At 44.3% G+C, this 17,531-nt stretch overlaps 2 protein-coding genes across 2 annotated transcripts in view; one reads left to right on the forward strand and one right to left on the reverse strand.

Moving 5' to 3' along the window:
• Nucleotides 1-17,531, reverse strand: part of LOC122807832 (RNA-binding protein 5-like) — a 1,001,232-nt gene that overhangs the window by 947,887 nt on the left and 35,814 nt on the right. The window contains exon 2 of the mRNA XM_044078931.1: nt 6,811-6,985. Coding sequence (XP_043934866.1) covers nt 6,811-6,985 — 175 coding nt within the window. The remainder of the gene's footprint in view (nt 1-6,810; nt 6,986-17,531) is intronic.
• LOC122807833 (RNA-binding protein 6-like) overlaps nt 1-17,531 on the forward strand; it is a gene marked incomplete in the record, with an annotated part of 356,906 nt that overhangs the window by 5,533 nt on the left and 333,842 nt on the right.

Consider the following 17,531-nt stretch of genomic DNA (forward strand, 5'->3'; position numbering starts at 1 on the left):
GACGCCCGGGGAAGGACTAAGGCACAGACTGACCCGGGGAAGGACTAAGGCACAGACTGACCCGGGGAAGGACTAAGGCACAGACTGACCCGGGGAAGGACTAAGGCACAGACTGACCCGGGGAAGGACTAAGGCACAGACTGACCCGGGGAAGGACTAAGGCACAGACTGACCTGGGGAAGGACTAAGGCACAGACCGACAGACTGACCGGGAAGGACAGGGCATCCACTTTCCAAGCCATGCAGTGATGCTGCCTGGTGCAGAACTTGCTGAGCTGATGGTTGGTGTCGGAGGCAAAGAGGTCAACCTTCGGGTGCCCCATTTCTGAGTTATTAGGGTGAAGGTTCTTTTGTCTAGCTGCCACTCGTGTGGGTCCAGAAGATTTCTGCTCAAGTGGTCTGCCAAAGAGTTTAGAGAACCTGGCAGGAATTGTGCTAACAGGTGGAGTTGCATGGCAAAGGCTGTGTGCCAAAGGGTCATGGCCAGCCTGGATAGAGGGTAGGCGTGAATCCCTCCCTGCCTGCTGATATACCACATTACAGTGGTGTTGTCTGTTTTGAACAGAAGAGCCCTTGGGGAGAGTAGGGGCCTGAAAGCTGTCAATGCGTACTGACAGCTAACATCTTTCTGGTTGATGTGCAGATGGATTTGCTGTGGGCTTCATTGGCCCTGTATGCACCTGCCATCCAGGTGAGCATCCCAGGCATACTCAGACGAGTCTGTGGTGAGGGTCTGGGCGGCTGGGGGTGGTGAGAAAGGTAGTCCCTTTTTGTGGAAGCATGCTGCTGCCCACCAAAGAAAATCTTTCCTTAGGCAAGGTATCACTGGTATAAGACTTTCCAGGTCTTGAGTGCCGACACCAAAGGCTTTTTAGATACCACTGAAGTTTCCTCATATACAATCTGGCATATGGAATATGCAAGATGACGTGAACCCCAGAGCTTACAGGATTTTCCCTGCAGATAACTGTCTGGTGGCTAGTTGAGAAGTAGGCTGTTAAGCAAGTTTGCTTTTCTGGTGTAAGGAATGCCATCTGGGATGCTGTGTCCAGGGTTGCTCCCAGGAATATAATCCTTTTCGCTTTGGATTTCTTTTCGCTGATAGTGCACCCTAGGGAGGTCAGTAGGGACTTTACAAAGGCCAGGTACTTGAGCAGCTTTTCTTGATTGTCTGCCCAAATTAGGCAGTCTAAGTATGGGTAAATTTGGATATTCCTTTGTCTGCAAAAGGCAATGGCGGGAGCCAGACATTTTGCGAAAACTCTGGGAGCAGTAGATAAGCCAAAGGGAAGCGCAGAGAACTGAAAGTGCAGGGATCCTTCCCTGAAACGGAGATATTTCCTGCACGATTCTCTGATAGGGATGTGGAGGTAGGCCTCTTTTAGGTCTAGGGTGGCTAGCCAAGCATCCTTGGAGAGCATGGGTAGCAGTTGCTGAAGGGTTAGCATTTTAAATTTTGGTATCACCAGGAAGGTGTTTAGAATGGATAGAGGATGGGGCGCCAAGTGCCCTTTTTCTGGGTACCAGAAATAGTCTGGAGTAGAAACCTTGGCCTATATGATCTGCAGGAACATGCTCTATTGCCCTCAGAGAGCAGGGAAAGGACTTGCTTTTTCACCTCTGCCCACTGGTTTAGAGGTAGATCTGGGAACCCTTTTGGGATTGGAAGTGTGTGGAAAGAAAATCTGTATCCCTGGGACATTATGTTGAGGACCCAGCGGTCGATGGTAATGGTGGCCCAGGTGCTTGCGTGAAAGGAGAGTTTTTCCCCTGGGGTAAGTGTAGGTGGGCAGAGGGAGGGAGTGGGGGGGGGAAGAGTCTCATTGTGAATTCTTACCACGCGGGGGTGGCTTAGAACTCCATGATTTTGAAGTGGATAAATCCCACTGTTTTTTCTCTGCATTCCCTGTGGGTGCTGTCTGTGGGGTCTGCTTCCCCAGGTCTGGGCTGAACTGGTGAGAGCAGGAAAGGACCACTGCTTGGAGGGGCAATGCCTGCTGAACCCCAGTGGCTGGACCTGTAGGAAATCCTTAACTGTCTGCATAGATTTAGCTTTTTCTTCCATTTTTAAGACCTCTTCTGCCTTAGTGCCAAATAAGCTGCCTTTGTGCAAGGGTGCATCCAATAATTAGGTTTAACATGGTCTGGCAAGGGCTGTTCCTTAAGTCATGCATGTCTAAGTACAGAACCGGTGACTGTTGCCCTGCAAGAATCTTCTAGGGCGTCAAAACCACACTGTAAGGTATGCTTAGTCACTTGGCTTGAAGAATGCATTAACTCTTGTAAGTCTTTAGATTCTGCACAAGCAGGAAAGGAAGACACTTTGAGGCGTTCCATGGTATGTTGCTGAAATCTTAGCGTGTGGAACTGGCAATTTAGTGCTCTGATAGCAAGAGTAGCAGAGGTGTACACTTTTTTTTACCCCATCTGTCTAATGCTCAGGAATCCCTATCTGAGAGGGTGGGATTCAGAGTTTGCTGTAATTCCTTTGGGCCCTTGAGAAATTACCTCAGGGTCAGCAGTAGGGTTTTTGAAAAGAAATTTGTGAGAGTCAGGGACTAATACCAGTCAGGTTTTCTGGGTGCAGGAGGGAGGGTGTCAGGAGTCGAACTGGATTCCAGAAAATCATCGTCCACAACATCCAGGACCGGGGAATTGCCAGGGGTCTGTGCTGTGGAAGATCCAGGAATTCTCAGAGTCTCTTTTTAGACTGAGGGTAGTCCTGACATTCCCAATGGAAATGCTCCCTTAAGGTTATGAAGGGTTTCCCCAAAGAAGCAGTCCTCGGGTGGAGAGGCTGAAGGAATGGATTCCTCTGCATCAGAATCCTCTTAAGCAGAGAGGGGTTGTATATCTTCATATTCAGATGCATCAGAGTCAGACTCCTGTTGAGACAAAACTACTGGGGACAGATCTCTTTTCCTTTTGGCAGCATGACAAGGTCTTCCACCATTTTAAGCATTTGAGACTAAGGCATGGAAGCAGGTGCCAGAGAGTGGGTTGGTTTCTTGGGTGTGGTTTGTACCCTGGGCCGTAGAAACTCTGTAGTTTTTGAAAGAATGGTAGACATGAAAGAAGTCGGCTTGTGAAGAGAATCGAAGTGCGAAGTACTTCTTCAGAAGCCGATGCCTGCTCAGCGGCTCTGGACCCATCAGAGGGTGAGACAACCGCAGGCTCCTTAGTCAAAGAGGAGTTTTGCGGCATACCTGACTACGAAAGGGCCTTGGTACGGACCTGCAAATCCACAGAACTGGGCATCAGAGGCGGCGAAAGCACCTCACTGCGGACCGGAAACTGATGACTAGCTTAACAGAAGCATCTTCAGTAGGTTTGGATCTGTGCGGTGCCGGTCTTTATCCTTATGTTTTTTCGGAAGATCTGCTGCCGGATGGCTTACTGAAGCCGTATCGGAATTAGAGGACTGTAAGCGAAAATATCTAGCTACAATAAGGGCCCGACAATGTATAGTTCTGCCGTTAAAGCACAAAAGTGACAGCGAGGAACATCATGGTCTAGGCCTAAGCAAGTGACGCAGTAAGAAAGTCTCTATGTGGTATTTGCTTTCCCACAGGCGAGACAACTGTTAACTTTTTCTGACATCAGAGCAAGAAAAAAGAATCCCCAACAGGGTACTTAGATTTTAGAGGACTTCAGCTTCAATTCGGAAGATGAAACTCTGGTACTGGCTGACCAGCACTCATGCAAGCCGCTTCTGCTTAGGGATCCTCAGCAAGAAAGACTGATTTAATGGCATCGGTTGCCGTACTTTATACTATTGATGTCAGTCCTGAAGCGAAAGCAACCAACACAGAAATACTAAGCCTCTGGTATTCGTACCGGCCAAGGGCTACCCTGGTAGGGATAGCTCAAATGTGATGAAAGCAACAGTGAAACACTAAGAACATCATTTGTGTCTGTGTGAAATTCAATGACCGCTCCCAATTTGCAATCTGCAAATTTAGTCAGAGACTACTGACATTGGCAATGACGTCTGAAATAAATGCCAAAAAGATGTCCAGGGACTGATCCCTGGGGGACTTCCACTTGTGACTGGCCTCTTAGTAGAGATGCCCCCGCCCCCCAATTCTGGTCCAAGGACTGATCCCTGAGGGACTCCCCACTTGTGACTGGCCTCTTAGTAGAAATGCCCCCCCCCCCAATTCTGGTCCAAGGACCGATCCCTGAGGGACTCCCACTTGTGACTGGCCTCTTAGTAGAGATGGACCCCCCCCCCATTCTAACTTCCTGGGTCCTGTCTGAGCCAGTTGGCTAACCAATGGATGACAAATGGGTTTGTACCTAATCTCGAGTTTGTCAACAATGCCCGAGTGGGGTATTGTGTCAAATGCATTGGCCAGGTCAAGGTAGGCAGTGTGAACAATTTTGCCCTCATCCATTGCTTTGGGGACCTTGCCAAAGTAGTCCAGTCATGAGTAGGCATGATCTGTCCTTGACAAAACCAAACTGGGTTGGGTCCAGTGTCTGGAAGTTAACTAAAATCTCTATTGATCATCTCCATGATCATTCTTTTCCATTGCTTTACTAGTGAGACTTCTAGAGATGTAGTTTCCAGGGTCTGTAGATGGCCCACCTTTGTGCAGAGGGATGACAAGTTTCCTCTCACCATTCATGAGGCACAAAGCCTGTTTGGAGGCTACAACAGTAATTCCAGACGCCCTGAGAGATCATGTTTCATGCTATTTAGAAGGCATCCTGGGATACTGTCTGGGCCCACTGATGCAGTATTCTTGGTCTTAGAGCATTAAGGACCTGTTCTCTAGTGATAGTAGTGGGAGTTATAGTTGATATTTCCTGATGGAAGGTTGAGGGGAGAGAGGAGTAAAGCTGGAGCCGAATTCATCAGCCAGAAGATTTGCTATATCTTCTGGCTCAGTATAGGTAGCACCATTTACAATGAGCTCTGCACACAATTGTGTATTGCCTTTGACGTTGTGGACATAAGCTAAAGAATGCCTTGTGGTTGTCCTTGGCTTGGGAGACCAAACTTGCCTCAAAATTTGGCTTTGGCAGACTACTTGTCCTCAGATTTCTTTGTGTAGTTTCAGGAGAATGCTTATCATGCTGGGTGCTGCACCTCCTAATTTTTGCCATGAATTCTTCCTCCTGTTATACATTCGATTGATTTTGCGATTCCACCAGGGTGGCTTTTTTTTTTTTTTTTTGAGTTAGTTCTGTACTTCTTCCTGGTGGGTACAGCTGCCTTTATGTAGCTATTAACATGCTTGTACAGGGTTTCTGTGAACAGTTCTGCATAGACAGAGGTTTTCTCAGGGTTTAGGGGGGCTTGAAATTTCGCCAGGTTCTCAACAGTAGAAGGTTAGCCTTAGAATAGTTCCCGATTACCAGTTTAGCTGGGGGTCCAGGTTTTATTTAATTTATTTTTTACTTCAAAAGGAGACCATTTTGTGGTCTGACCTTATCAGGGAAGGCATTACAGTAGGGGTGTGCAGCATTCTCCCATATTAGTAAGAACCAGATCCAGTATGGATGCACCCCTGGTTGGTGTATCGACTACCTGGTTCAGGGAGTTCTCTCTGTGCATGTACGTTTGATGTTGTATAGGATTCCCAGTTAATAGTGGGGTAAAGTCGAGCATGAATATGGTATTAGATTGGATGGTTAGTGTTTCTAATAAGTTTAAATGCATGGTATGGGTTTCCCGAGTCAGAGGGGGAGCTATAGTTTGCAAGGAAGTGGTATAGGATTTTATCTATGGTGATTTGAACATGAAACAGCTCAAGTGTACTGTCCTGTTTGACCAGCTTTAAAGTATATTTATTTTTGATGTAAACAGAGACACCTCTACCTTTAGTCCCTGCCTATGAAGTAGCTGGTCTAATGTGTGGAAGGCATTATAACCTTGCACTGTTGGTGTGCTCTCCCTGTCTTTAAACCATGTCTCTCTGACTGCACAGACACCACCATTCTCTAAGGTAAAGACAACTTCTAGGGATGTTTTTTTTTGTTTAGGCTCCTAGCATTGAGCAGTAATACCTTTAGATTTTCTTGGTTTTGATTTGCTATGCTAGAAGTACTTTCAATTTGGTGTTGCCTAAAAAAGGCACTATGGGGGAAGACAATGTTTTAGCTAATATTCAAAAGCCTAAAGGGGGAGAAGTACAGACCATCCCTGGCAAAGCAGTGTGGTCTGTTGACCATCTCCTTCCATGCTTACAAATACTGCATCCCCTTAGAATTACACCAGAAACTAAACCAATTACTTATAGAAACGTAATTTAGAAAAAGAAAAACCTTTTTCTGCAATACTACACTGAGCAGTACAGTGTCATGTCACCAATATAAAGTTTGGGGGGGGGGGGTGCAGCAAAGAAATAGGTTGGGGAGAGTATGGATCTGTAGGATATACCTTTACATGGATTACTACCAGATAACCCCACCTTCAGTTCAGGAAAACAACTAGCATCAAGCACCTTCTCTTTCTATTTCCTTTCTGTTGTGGTTCCGCTTGCACCGGTGGTCTCTACACTGATGTAGCTCCCTTAACACGGTACTTGACCGATTTACAGCTAGTCAGGTTAATTACAGGTGCTTCCAAGTTCTTCACAGTACTCTAGTTTTCTGGTGTCTGCACTGTTTACTTTGGTCTAGTCACCCTGCACAATTTGTGTGCCCACCACCATTAGAAACAGCTCCTAGACTTTCTTTATGCAAGCTTTTGCTGACAAGGTTAAACTTGCATTCTGTACTCTGTCATTACTCCCAGTTTGGGGCTGAAATGGACAAGTAGCAGTCCACAATCGTTGACAATAAAAGGGCAAGAATAATTACCTCTGGACTGTCATATACCCTGCGATCTTCATGTCTGTCACTCCTGCGTTCATCATTGTATCGCCTGTAATCATGGTCCCTGTCCAAGTCTCTGTCTCGATCTCGTCTGCTTCTTGAATCTCTATTTCTGCCCTGGTCAGAGCCATAACGACCACTGCGTTCACTTCGACTTACACTGCAAATAAGAGATAAATAATGGGCAGTAGAACATTTCAAATCCATCCAGCAACAGCTCTGAAATAAACTTTGCCAAATTGAAAAATGGTTTATGTATCAAATGGCATACAGGTATTTCACTAAAACTGCACACCTATCCAAACACATTCATCTATCATATGCAGATGTTCTTTTCAAATCTGCTGTGCAGACTTGAAGTTATGGATTTTCAAATCTATATACAGAAAAAAACAGACATCATATAAAACTCTGAACAATAATTTGAGCAAAGCTAAAATATTAACACAAAGACTATACAAATTTCACATTTGTACTTCAGACATCTTTTACATTAGTTTTCACCCTAGCAATCCTAGCCAATAGTTGCACTTGTAAAATAGTCAAACTAAGTTACAGCCAACAAGCACGCAAGCTGCAGAAGAGACTACAAGTAGCAGAAATCTGCAATATATCACAGTGCACCATACTTCCAAGGAAAAAAGTAACGTTAAAATTGGCAAAGAAATTACTGCTGAGTTTCTCACCATACAATCAATAGAAAAAGATGACATGATGTGAATGAAGAAGGACACCTGGGCAACATTTAATATTTCGGGTCTATATTATATCCTCGAACGCTTAAAAAAGCGAATGCTGATTGATCGAACTTATTTTCGCGTAACGGCAAAATAATGAAGCAGCAGAAACTCTATTTTTTTCCTAGGGAAAAAAATTCAGTTGTCCATTTCTGTTGCTTCGACATTTTCAGTGTTATGATTCTGCAGGTCCAGCTAGGAAGCTTGCAGTTTTGACCTTCAAGAGGCTTCAATGACATCTAAATGTTTATATCTTCAATTTCCTCATATATATATATATATATATATATATATATATATATATATATATATATATATATATATATATATATATATATATATATATATATATATATATATATATATATATATATATATATATATATATATATATACACACACACACACACACACACACACACACACACACACACACACACACACAGTACACTGTTTATGTGGAGCTTTTCTCTCCGGGCATCTGCTGAAAATGGACCTACGTCTAGTCGGATACTCCCGGTCACAAGGGAAATCACAGTCCGTAACTATTACGAACTTTTTTTGTATTAGATTCTCCGATCTGGTGTTGGCTCCCACCAGTGATGCATCAAGGAGCACACTGTAAAACAAAACTAGACACTGGCAGGCAGACATCATTTCCTAGTAAATTATAAACAGAGCAACATACTTCTGAAAAACTCAAGCTTTCCAACACAGACTTTGCTAGGAAAAAAAAGTGCATCTTTTCCAAGTTCTTTCTAGTAGCTTACTCATGGAAAACAGCACTTAAAGTACAATCGTAAAGGTTAAATGTAGCACAATAAGGGAATGACTAGGCATACCATATTTTCACATCCAAATGTGGCCTACAATAAAGCCAGGAGACACACCACTGCCACCCTCCCCTCTGCCAATGTTTTACACAGTGTTTTTAATGCATTAATTATGCCCCTAAGTGAGGAGGAGCAGAAGACTTAACAGGGCTACATTCAGCAGCATGCACAAACAACAACTCAAGTGAGGTCACCCTCTACAAACAACTCTACAGGATGGCAAAAACTCAAATGACCTTGTCTGTTAGAAATGCAATGACATCTGCCATTATGGATAAGATCCGTTATGGCGCTCCATGAATTTATACAGAACACCATGAGTGTGTTTGAGCAAGAGTACAACATTTTCATACAGGCTGCATTTTCTGACAGACATGTACAAAGGCATTTATTCTGCTTAATTTAGCTGGTTCAAAAGCCACCGAAAGAGAACATTCATTCATGTATGTGGGGGGGGGGGGCACCATTATAGAGGTACAGGCTGAAACATTTTACACAGGAGACCAAAAGCCTGGTGAAACTTTTGCAGCACATACAACTGACTTGAGAAACGAAGCTAAAACCTGCAACTATGGTGATTAAAGGGAGTCGTACACGTAAGACAGGCTTGTGTGTGGTATTAAAGATGTGTCAATTGTCATAACTGTGGTGGAAAGGAATCTAAAAGAGAAAAGTGCTTAGCTTTTGGACAGCAGTGCCACAGATGTAAAACGTGGAATCATTTTCACAGGTTTTGTAAATCAGGAGGTCCGTTCTTTTATTAAGAGAACATTCAGAGACAAGTCGATCGATTAGAAAGCTGTGACCCTACTTTTTATGTTGATGTGCGTCTGTGCTTGATTAAACAGTCACTGCAGTACACTTGTGGGGAAAGAATGAAGTATTTTTGTACTGTTCAGATCAATGAAAGACCCACAGAGCTCAAAGCTGATACTGGTTCAAAATGCAAGGTTATGCCAGCAGAAACATTTGCTAGAGTAATAGCTGGAGAGAAGCTTGATTTGGCTAAGAGTGCGAAGCTTGTTGCTTATGGTGGTTAAGAAATTCAAATAGAAGGCTCAGTAGTGCTTGCATGTTACTCTGCTAGAACAGCTACTACTTGCAATTTTACGTAGTCAAAAGGCACCTAGAGTCATTATTAGGCCTCAGAGACAGTTTGAAAATGGGACTGTTCATTTAATGAGAAAATTCCACCACGTAAGCTTGACAGACAATTGTTCAAATAGTCTGAGCAAAATCTACCTATGCTGATCTTTTTGAAGACAGACCATGCAAACTCCCAGCTGTGTACTCCACGAAGCTGGACCCTGACGTCAGACCAGCACAGAAAGTTCCAGTAGCTATGTAGGGTAGACTCAAAGCTGAGCTATGCAGAATGGTGCAACAAGAAGTGATTTGTCCAGCAGAAGAACCAACTGAATGGGTATCCTCCATTGTAGTACCTCACAAGAAAAGTTCAGATGATATCAGAATATGTATTAGTCCACGAGACTTTAACAAAGCACTAAAACAACCTCATCTTCCTATGCATACAAAGGAGTTGGTGCTCTTATGCCAAATGCCACTACTTTTTCTGTTTTAGATGCAGAGTTCATGTTGGCGAATTTTGCTAGACTGTAAATCTTCACTGCTAACCATTTTCAGTATTCCTTTTGAAAGGTACATATTTTTTGAGAATGCCATCTGGGATAAATTCTGCCAGCAAAATCTTTCAGTGTGCAATGGGAAAAAAATTTCTGGATATCCTAGTGCTATTATACTAGAGGATATTCTGGTAGGAGGTAAAGGAAGTCGAACATGATAGAAACCTCAGGAAAGTTATAGAACGAGCTTGTGAAGTGAATCTTAAGCTGAATCTTCAGAAGTGCAAATTCAGGCTACAAGAAGTTACTTATGTTGGTCATTTGTTTACTAGTTTAGGCTTACAGCCAAATCCTTCCAAGCAAATAGCAATTCTTGAGATGCCAGCTCCAGACACTGATCAAGTCATACAATGTTTTCTTCGCTTAGTTAACTACCTAGGCAAGTTCATTCCAGATACAAGCCAACTTTCAGCACTGCTAAGAGAGCCGACTTGCAAAGATGTAATTTGACCCTGATCAGACCACCACCAACAGCATTTGATGTCCTGAAACAAAGAAAGTACAGTTTTGTACCTACCATAAATGTAGATGTCCGATAGGCATGCATCTGCAGTCCTTACAAATGGGTTGTCCTGTCGTCAGGCAGCCCTTCGGTCGGCCGGATTCCAAAGTCTGGGTCTGGCCTCGGCTGATGTCGCACTTCACCCGACGTCATAGCTGCAGTTATTCGGGTATAAAGGTATCAGCCGACGCCATCTTCCTCAGTGTTTCTTGCCCCAGATGCCAGGTGCCCTCTAGGAAGGCAAATTTGGATAATTGCAAAAGTTTCCAAATAAGAGAGAGCAAAATAAAAATAAACATGTATATACATATATACAAACAAACACACCATAATAGATTCCCCCAGCTAGCTAAAAGAGGGGTAAATACCCTAGGAGTACCTCAGAGGGGAAGGAGGGGGTAATCCTGACTGCAGATGCATGCCTATCGGACATCTACATTTATGGTAGGTACAAAACTGTACTATGTCCTTCAAGGATGCATCTGCAGTCCTTACAAATGGGTAGAATACCATAGCCAAACTGGGGGAGGAGGAGTAATAAGATTATGGTGTAGTTAAGATCCCTTGCAAAACAGCAGTGGCAAAACCTGCTTGGGATCTGGAGTAGAAGGGTAAATTATAATGCTTGGCAAATGTATGCACGGAGCTCCAAGTAGCAGCCTCTAAAATGTCTTTGGTAGCCACTCCTCGTAAAAAGGCTGTGGTAGTGGCTGTAGCCCTTGTAGAGTGAGGTCTGATGTCTTCTGGAGTTTTCTTTCCATGGTAAGAGTAACAAAATCTAATGCAATTTCCTATCCACTTAGAGATTGTCTGTTTCGAAATTGCTTTTCCTTCCATTCCTGTTGCATATGCTACCAGTAGCTGGTCAGTTTTTCTATTATTCTTGGTCCTGTCCAGGTAGTAGCGTAATTGTCTATGTACATCCAAGGTATGCAACAGTCTTTCTCCCCTGTTCTGTGGGTTGGGGAAGAATGTAGGCAGGTGGATAGCTTGGTTCAAAGATACCCTGGAGACCACCTTTGGCATAAAAGTAGGATTAGTTCTCATGGACACTATCTTGATGGAAAATCAGGAAGGGCTGTACTGCCATTAATGCATATAGTTCAGAAACCCTTCGTGCTGAAGTGATTGCAAGCAGGAAAGCAGTTTTCCATGATAAGTACTGTAATTCTGCTGTTGCTGCTAGCTCGAAAGGAGGTAGTGTCAACTTTTCTAGCACAAAGTTCAAGTCCCATGCTGGCAATGGTGGCTTTCTTGGTGGTTTTACATTTTTAATTCCTCTCAGAAATTGCCTGAGCAGAGGATGTGAGAAGACTGGAGGATCCAAGTTGTATTCTGCTGAAATAGCTGATGCATGAATCTTAATGGAAGAATAGGACAGGCCATTGTGGAAGAGCTCTGCCAAGTATTCCAGGATGTTAGCTATGTTTACCCGTGACACATTTTCTCCTTTTTCAGTACTCCAAATGAGATATCTTTTCCATTTTTCTGAATAATTTTTTCTTGTTGAGGGTCTGCGAGCCTCCAAGATAATGTCTTTAACCCTTTGAGATAATTCTGGGTTATTTGTTCTTAAGCAATGTTCCAGGCAGCCAGCTGCAGTGTTTTCAGGTTTGGATGCAGGGTTTTGAAGTTGTTCTGTGTTAGCAGCAAGGGAACTAGGGGTAGAGGCCATATTTGTTCCCGAGACATACTCCTCAGTAATGGGTACCAATGTTGCCTTGGCCAGTCTGGAGCTATCAGGATGATCCTTGGACGGTCTTCTATGATCTTCAGTAGCACCTTGTGCATCAAAGGAAGAGGTGGGAATGCATATGCTGTCAGGTTTTTCCAACTGAAAGATAGGGAGTCCACTTTCCAAGCAAGTGGGTGGTACGTCCTCGTGCAGAATTTCTTCAGTTGGTGATTGTGTGGGGATGCAAATAAGTCTATTTCTGGTAGTCCCCATTTTCCTGTAATGGTTTTGAAGATGTCCGGATGCAGCATCCATTCGTGGGCATCCGTGGGTAGTTCTGCTTAGGATGTCTGCTAGAATATTTTCTTTTCCTGGCAAAAAAATTGCTTGTAACTGAATGTTGAAGCTCAGGGCCACGTTCCATAGGTCCACTGCCATCCGGCATGGAGGGTATGAATGTGTGCCTCCCTGCTTGTTGATGTACCACATAACTGTGGTGTTGTCAGTCCTTATCAACAGTTGACCCTGTTGAAGGAATGGTCTGAATGTCTGGATTGCCAGTTTTACTGCCAGCATTTCCTTTTGATTTATGTGTAGGTGCAGCTGGTCTTGAGTCCATAGGCCTTGTATGCACTTGTCCAGCATATGCGCCCCCCAACCGAGGTCTGAGGCGTCCGTTGTGATGGTCTGGCTTGGTTGAGTGCTGTGGAAGGGCAGCCCTTTGTTTGATTGACAGGCCTGAGCCCACCACTGGAATTCTTGCTTCAGGCATGGAATTATTAGAATTTGGGTTTCCAGGCTGTGCTTGTGCTGAGACCATAAATTCCTCAGGTACCACTGTAGTTTTCTCATGTGTAGTCTGGCATGTTGCATCAATATTATGCAGGATGCCATGTAACCCAGGGCTTGCAGGACTTTTCTTGTTGTTAGCTGGTTCTGCTTTGTTAATGCCATGAAGTAGAGAGGGAGTTGCTCCTGTTTTTCTACTGTTAGGAATGCCATCTGCTTTGATGTGTCCAGCTCTGCACCCAAAAAATGTTATGCTTTGGGATGGTATCAGCCTTGACTTTTTTATATTGACTGTGTATCCCAGGGCTTGCAGTAGATGAATGACCCTTTCCAAGTCTTTTGTTAATTTGTTTTTGTTGTCCGCTTGTAACAGGCAGTCGTCCAGGTAAGGGTAAATTTGAATTCCCTGAAGCCTGCAATGAGCAATTACTGATGCCAGGCATTTCGTGAATACTCTGGGCGCAGTAGATAAGCCAAAGGGCAATGGTGAGAATTGATAATGCTCTGATCCTGCAAGAAATCTGAGGTATCTTCTGCAATTTGGTCGTATGGGGACGTGCAGGTATGCCTCCTTGAGATCTAGGGTTACCAACCAAGACTCCTTGCCCAGCATGGGAAGAAGTTGCTGTAGGGTCAGCATTTTGAATTTTGGTACAATGAGGTATGTGTTTAAAGCGGACAGGTCGAGAATAGGTCTCCATTGGTTTTCTTTTCTTGGTACCAGGAAGAGTCTGGAGTAAAATCCTTGTCCTTGTTCCATAGATGGTACCCTTTCTACAGCTCTCATCCTTAGTGAGTTATTTGTTCTAGAGCTTCTGTCTTCTGAATTGGAGGTAGGTTTGGCATTCACCTCTTCCTTGGTAGAGTATGGAAGTGAAACCTTTAACCTTGGTCTATCGTCTGTAAAATCCATTTGTCTCCTGTGATGTAATGCCAGTTTACTGAAAATAAGGCTAGCTTCCCGCCTAAGGGTGCTTCTAGTTGTTCCCTGGTAGGCGGTGCCAGAGCCAAGTCACTGTGATTGTCCTGTTGAAGTGGTGGTGGCTGGATCCGTGGCTGTACCTCGCTGGTTGTTAGCCTGCCACTGACGTCCCCTGTAGGCACCTCTGGATTGACCCCTGACTCTTGAGCGCCTATTCCTGCCTCTCTGAGCTCTGGAGGTGTCTGGAAAGGACCAATTCTTGGAAGGCCAGTTCCTGCTAAACCTTGGAGGCTGGACCTGCAAGAAATCCTTGACTGTCTGGACAGATTTCGCTTTCTCTTCCACCTTCTTGAGCACCTGTTGTGCAGGGGAGCCGAACAAATTGAGCTTATCCATGGGAGCATCTAGGAGCTTTGATTTGACATGGTCTGGTAAGGACTGCTCTTTTAACCATGCATGTCTTCTGATCACTGTACCAGTCATGGCTGATCTAAAGGAAGCCTCCAGTGCATCATAGCCGCATTTTAAAGAATGATTACTGACCTGCTGAATGTTATGTACCATTTCCTGAACAGATTTTTTGTCTAATGGTTCATCCGAGGACAGATTTTTAGTTAACTTGTCTAACAAATTCCTGATACTGAATCATGTGGCATTAACAGTTCAAGGCTCTAGCTGAAAGAGTAGCAGAAGTGTAAACTTTTTTACCCCATCTCTCTAAGGCCCTAGATTCCCTTTCAGAGGGGAGGGGGTTTTTGGCAGAGGTAGCTGCTACAGCCTTGGGTCCCTGGGAGATAGGCTCCTCTTGCAGATCCCGAAACTTATACAAATGATAATGCGTGTCCGGAACCCTGTAGTACCTATCGGGCTTAGAAGGGGCCGGAGGAAGAGAATCAGGAGCAGTACAAGCATCATTAAATGCATCATCCACAACAGTAAGTACTGGAGGAATGGCTAAAGGCCTATGCTGTGGCAAATGCAGAAAGGTTCTAAGCCTTTTCCTAGAGTCTGTAAAATCCTGGCCCTGCCATTGAAATTGTTCCCTCATAGCATGCAAGGTTTCCCCAAAGGAAAATTCCTCAGGCGGAGAGGCAGAAGGAATGGACTCTTCTGCATCAGAGTCCTCATAAGGAGAAAAAGGGCCCTCTGGAGGGTTTGAATTATCTGATTCATCAGAGTCATCATCTGTAGAAACTGGCTCAGGGGGCTCTGCTCTAGGCCTCTTCTCTGGAGGTGGGCGAGAGGCCCTGTCTGGGTGAGGTTGGGATCCCCGGATCAATGAAATGAGATCCTCTGCAAGACTAAGCATTTGTGAACTAGAGCTAGGCCTGTGAGAGGGGGTCTTAGCAGGCACAGTTTTGGAAGATTTTGCTGCTTTAGCCCTGGCAAAGGCCTTAATCGACATGGATGCAGGTGGCCTAGCAGCTCCATGTGCAGGGGTAGAAATATCCAAAGGGATAGTATCAGATAAATCCTGTGAACCTGCAAGAGCGGGTGGGATTTCAGAAGCAGATTCCACCATGCTGGATGAGGCCTCGGTAGGAGGAACGCTTTCGGCCGAAGGAAGAACCGTGGACTCTGTTTCAGCCGAAACGGAGACATTCGCGGTTGGCTTAACCGCGGTTTCGGCCGAAACCGCGGACCGCGAGTGTCGGTCCTTTTCCTTGCGCTTTTTAGATATTTGCGTAGTCGGAGTATCCGACGGCATAATGTAAGCAAAATCGGAGCCGAAAAACTCCTCAGCAAATTCCGACAGACGTCTAAGCGTCCGCCGGTTGAAAGAAGCACAGGCTAGACAAGCTGCTACGTCGTGGTCTGGGCCTAGACAAGGTAAGCAGTAAGAGTGGAAATCTTTATGAGGTATTTGTTTCCCACAAGTTAAACAGTTATTCACTTTTTCTGACATCGGCTGAGGCAAGAAAGAGTCCCCAACGGGGTACTTAGCTTTTTTGAAGTCTTCGGTAGTAGTAATCTCTGGTCCTGACTGACCGGCACTTGCAAACAGCTTCTGCTTCGGGCGCCACGCGGCAAGAAAGACTGAGGAAGATGGCGTCGGCTGATACCTTTATACCCGAATAACTGCAGCTATGACGTCGGGTGAAGTGCGACATCAGCCGAGGCCAGACCCAGACTTTGGCATCCGGCCGACCGAAGGGCTGCCTGACGACAGGACAACCCATTTGTAAGGACTGCAGATGCATCCTTGAAGGACATCTGTCAGTTCACCTACTTTAAAATACTATGATGTTTACAAACCAGTAACTCCTTCTTGTGATGCTTTGAAGTTTGGTCTTGGTGCAGCCATTCATCAAGAAGGTAGACCAGTAGCCTATGCTTCAAGAACTTGGGTCTATATTATACTAACGCTTAAATGTTCGAATCTCTAAAGGTCAACCTTTAGAGATTGAAAATTTAAGTGTTCAAAAATGTAATAAAAGAAAAAAATAAAAAGGTAAACTGAAAGGGTTTTAGTAGGGGGGTAAGCCCCCTGCATCCCCCACACCCCCTACTTAAATATACCAACTCAGAGATTGTACTTCAGTGCACGGCAGAGCGGAAACAGGAAATTCCCCATCCCCTACACTGTAGTGCGATCTTGGAGTTGGTATATGTAAGTAGCGGGGGGTGTGGGGGCACAGCCCTTCACGTGGGTAGTGCAGGGAGGCTTCCCCCCTGCTTACACCCTTTTGTTTGTTTTACTTTTATTTATCTTTTAATTTTTTAAAGATATTCGAACACTTAACTGTCGACCTTTAGAGATTCGAACATTTAAGCCTTTGTTTATCTAATATAGACCCAAGAATTCTAACCCAATCTGAGATGCAGTATGCTCAAGATAGAGAAAGAACTCCTGGCAATTGAGACTGACCACCAACGTCTAGTCACTATTTTGTGAAAGCCTATACACAGCTCCCGCGAGATTACAGCACATGGTAATGAAATCGCAAAAGTATAATTTCAATCCTGTTTACACAAAAGGAAAACTTCTTTATCTTGCTGATACTTTATCCACATCAACCAGAACAACCAATGAACAGATTTCGAACTCAAGGAAGTAAGACATTTTTCTTCCATACGTTTTTATGAACTTAGAACCCACACAGCTTCAGAGCCAATTCTCCAGGAGCTCAACCACTTTATCAGTCGAGGATGGCCGTCAAAGCAATCTTGTTTACCACTAGAACTGCAACCATATTTTCTTTAGAGATGAGATTTTGTCTGACAATGGTATCATCATGAAAGGTCCAAAACAGACTGTTCCAAGAGTATATTAACATCTTGCATCGTGGCCACCCAGGAACTGATTCTACCAAAAGAAGGGCGAGAGGACTAGTATTTTGGCCTTCTATGTCAAGAGATATTTGTAACAGCACTAAACAGCATCAACAGAAAGAACCACTTCAGCTAAACCAGATTCCTGAACTACCTTGATCGACAGTAGCTACAGACATTTTCAAATGGAATGGTCAACATTACTTGGTGTTAGTAGACTCATTCAAATTGGTTTGAGATGGACCTACTTTCTAATCTCACATCCAGTACCGTCATTACTAAGTTCAGGAGACATTTGTATGCCCATGGTAGTCCACACAAAGTTATTTCTG

Source organism: Protopterus annectens, chromosome 7.part1, assembly GCF_019279795.1.
Source record: "Protopterus annectens isolate FY-2018-M chromosome 7.part1, PAN1.0, whole genome shotgun sequence".
NCBI lineage: Eukaryota > Metazoa > Chordata > Ceratodontiformes > Protopteridae > Protopterus > Protopterus annectens.